Source organism: Myotis brandtii, unplaced genomic scaffold (genome assembly GCF_000412655.1).
Source record: "Myotis brandtii unplaced genomic scaffold, ASM41265v1 scaffold154, whole genome shotgun sequence".
Lineage (NCBI taxonomy): Eukaryota > Metazoa > Chordata > Mammalia > Chiroptera > Vespertilionidae > Myotis > Myotis brandtii.
This window is the reverse complement of record NW_005355584.1, coordinates 5,822,516-5,826,596: the sequence shown is the minus strand read 5'-3', so window position 1 is coordinate 5,826,596 and position 4,081 is coordinate 5,822,516. Positions and strand designations below refer to the sequence as shown.

Here is a 4,081-nt window from a genome sequence, read left to right as displayed (position 1 = left end):
CTACGCTCTTGTCAACATAAGAAATGTTCAAACCTATAGAGAATTTTTATGAGTTTATTGGGCCAAACTGATGACAAAACCTCAATAGTTAGATATTATATTCCAGAGAATGACAGTTTTGCATCTTTTAAAATACATTACAATAAAAAGAGAAGACATAAGTGAGTTACATGAAATCCATTGGTGATAGATTAGGGAGGTGGGAGAAAGCAAAGTGGAGAAACCTCTGGTATTGGATAAAAAGTAAAATGATAGACACATACTTCTTTCACTTAGGTGGGTGCAGGATAGTTAACAGACAACAATGAACCCAATGACAATGAGGGGATTTGTGATCTCTGCAGAGCGGTGCCTGAGCTTTGAGGGGTCCAAAAAAAGGAAATTATATGCATAACCATGGACACAGACAATAGGGTAGTTATGTGCACACCCATGGTCACAGACACTAGTACTGTGAAGGCCTGGGGGAGGGTGTGCACAGAGGAAAGGGTCAATGGGGGAGAAAAAGGAAACATCTGTAATACTTCCAACAATAAATATACATTTTTTTAAAAAAAGGAAAATTACTTTGACATTCCAAAGATATGTTATCTTAGATGCAAAAAGATAATAGGCTCAATTAAGGTAAAGATTGACTGATTGACTTTTGTTAGGAAAAACACTGCTTTTGGACATGACTACCCGCCATGAATTGCTTTTAGTTAAAAAAAAAATTTTCATTTCAGAGCATCCTATGTGGTTACTTTAGGTGTCTGAGTTTGTAAGGCCTCTCCTGAGCTTGTCAGGGTTAGTATATGGTTCCTCTCATCCACCCCAGTCAAAACATAAGGGACAAATAGAAGGTACTATTCCAGCCACAGGAATGCCTCGGTATAACAGCCTGAAATCGATATAGAGCCCTTCTCCTGTCAAGTCTTTGTCACTGTGAAGGGCGTCATAGCATTTTGCCCCAACTTCTTTGTCCTGAAGCTCTGTCCCTGGCTGTCCCAGAGAGACTGATAAGCCGGTGCTTCCACATGCAGGAGGGAAAGAGCTGGGGGGAGGGAGGAGTTCCTGGAGGTTCCAGAGAGGTCTCCTGCCAGACAAGCTGTGAAAGTCAGGATGCCCCGGACTCATAGGCTTATTTCTCAGAGCTGAGGTCCTGGCCGAGGCTTCCTTACTTTGTGAGCAGGAAGGTTATATAATGAACACAAAGGGCCGTGGCTCTCCTCAGAGCTGTCCTGGGGACCCAGCCACCCTGAGGCCTTGGGCAAGGAGGCGTGGAGTGTTCACACACAACCACCAGCTTTGGGTAGTTAGGGGTCCGTCCTTCCTGTCATGAGGTAATTTGTTTATTCATCCAGCAAGTATGAGGGCGTATGAGTGAGTGGTGGCAGTCGAGGGAACCCAGTGGCTGTCTGGGCTGGGTTCCCAGGAAAGGCTTTAGAAGGAGGTGGCGCTGAGGGGTCTTCCCTGAGGAGTGAGCAACATGGGGCATTACTGGCTTGCAAGGTCCACCTCCATTGTGCCTTCCAGCATCTCCTGCATCGTAGGCCTGAGATAGTTGTTCAATGAAGTCCTGGCTGCTCTCCTGACCAGGCCAGACTTGCTGTGCCTGAGGCACTCGGCCCTGCAGCACGCAGCCCTGGCTGCTGCCAGAGCGAGGGTGAGGACGGGGAGGGAAGGACCGGATTCCACTGTGCTGAACCCGGCATTGCTGACCTTCCTCACGAGGCTGAGGTTCAAGAAGTTCCTTTTACCTACGATTTTAAGTAAAAACCAGCCACATCACCAGAGAACGGGTTAGAAATGCAAGTTCTCCGCCTTTACCCAAGACCTCCTGAGGATGGATGTGGCCGTCTGAGTTTGAGAAACAAGCTAGGGGACCAGCAGGCGGGTCCTCCCTTCGGGCCATGTTGCAGCGGCTCAGATGATGGGAAGAATTGACGACTCAAAGTCATTCACTTCCTCCGGGTCCCCACTTACAGGTCTTGATTTATCCCGGGGTTGCACAAGGACATGTAGGGAACATCATTGCTTCGTGCTCCCGGACTGCTGCCAGCAAGTGCTCCTTTCAAACAGGTGATATGTTTCCTCCCCCAGAGCCACGCTTCCCGGTGGAGAATGAAATGCTTCTCATCGGTGCTTTCTGGGCTGGCGCAGGATGAAGTTTGAAGGTGGCATGAGTTAGGCCACGCCACGCAGGAAGAATTTTAGGATTCTCCTGATACAATTTGAGAAATCTCCTGCAGGCCTTCTGATTTGTTTGGTCACTGTTCCTATTTTCGGTATTTATAGTTATGCTCATAATGGCTGTGATCCATCCTATGCCATGCACAAAAATTAAAAGATAAATCTGGTTCTCCTAGGAGTTGAGAAGGGAACCATCAGTAATGGTAAAGAGAGAAATTGCAAGGAGCTGAAATTCCATCTGGGGCCCCAGAAGAAGCTGGGGGGATTGCCAGAAACTGTTGAAGAAAGAGAAGGGTCTTGTAGCCCTAATAATACACTAGAAAGGCTGTAGATCATTAGCATAGCCTAATACTTTTTCAGTCTATTAACCAGTGCAAATAATGAAGTGAGCTATTTCTTTTGGCTAAATAATGAGACAGGAAAACTGATTAAAATGATAATTTCTGTTTGCTGTGCATGAATTAGTAATTAGGCAAAGCTCTTAACAAGGAAAAAAGCTCCCTGTTTTTTGTTTATTTGTTTGTTTCATTATTCTCTCCATATTTTGAAATAAATTATTTTCCCTCCTCAAGAAATACTCCCCAAGAAACTTTATTGCCTTTGGCATCAACCCTGAATGAGAAACAAAAACAAATGAACCCTTTCTTGAGATGCTACCAATGGGAGAAGGAAGGGGTGATGTTTTGACGTTGACCTGTGAAGGCTTGTGAAATGCCACAGACTCCCTCAAATTCATCAAGTCTTAAAAGCTGTTTAATACCTTGAAGCTATAAACTGCCTGATTTGGGCCAACTCCAGGTTTTCACAGGTTTGAGCTCATTTTTTTTTTTAAAATTCAGGTGGTGAAGGAAATCTGCATAATTTAGATATTTTTCTTGTTTTGAAGCCTCTTTGGTTTGAAGCCAAGAAGATAAAGAGATTCCAGGGGTCACAGTTCTTATGCTGACAATGGGATGTAGTGTCTGATGATATTGGATCAGACTCCACACATATCAACCCTAATCTGAGAACGTTGGCGCTGTCATTTCCCCCCACATGTCTATCCAAATAGTCAGTTGCAAGCCAGGTAACAGAGATGCCATAGGTAGACAACCTAGATACAGTCGGCCTCATTTTCACACCCACAGACGTGCCTCTTGAACATAGTTTCCTTTCATTGCTTATATTCAAGGGGGTAGATGACCTGTCTCTCACTGCTTTGTAATCTTGACCCTTGAAGGCCAGAGACCAAAGTAGTAAAGCAAGTAGGGGGAGTCATCCGTTTTTAAGACATTTTAGAGATGCTACTTTTAAAGCTGAGAAACATTTAAAGATAAAAAGGGATGCTCTCTGCACAGTCCCAAATCCTAGGCTTTCGCTAGTGACAGCAAAGGTCCTTCTCAAAGCGAAAGCCTTGCGATAGGATCTATGCCAGTTGCATGGCCTGGGCTCCGCTGGCTGCAGAGCTCTGTGACCCCGGCTCGGGAACACAGAGATGGAGGTGTTGCCCAGGCTCCCTCTGTGCTGAGCCCAGTGCCCCCTTAATTACCCTGTGCTGTTTGGTTACAGGTCGTGGCTATCGATGTGGACATGGCTTTTTTTGAACCTAAAATGAGGGAAATTCTCGAGCAGAATTGCACGGGAGATGAGGACTGCAATTTCTTTGACTGTTTCTCAAAGTGCGATCTCAGAGTCAACAAGTGTGGCGCGCAGAGAGTCAACAGCAACCTGCAGGTAAGCAGCAGCAAGACCCTCTCTGGAGCACCCCGCCCTGTGCCCCCAGGGCCTGATGTGTGCTGCAAGGGTGGGGATGGTGGGAGGTGGTGGTCATTCATTCTTTGTTGTCTGCCCCATGAAGTTGTTGGCCATGAGGTCCAACGGATACAGCTCCCAGCAAAGTCAGCCTGGTTTGGGTCCCTGCCCCCTCCCC

At 46.2% G+C, this 4,081-nt stretch overlaps 1 protein-coding gene across 1 annotated transcript in view; it reads left to right on the top strand.

Moving 5' to 3' along the window:
• The window catches only part of FAM69C (family with sequence similarity 69, member C), a 9,987-nt gene that overhangs the window by 2,055 nt on the left and 3,851 nt on the right, over positions 1 to 4,081 (top strand). The window contains exon 4 of the mRNA XM_005861627.2: positions 3,721 to 3,885. Coding sequence (XP_005861689.1) covers positions 3,721 to 3,885 — 165 coding nt within the window. The remainder of the gene's footprint in view (positions 1 to 3,720; positions 3,886 to 4,081) is intronic.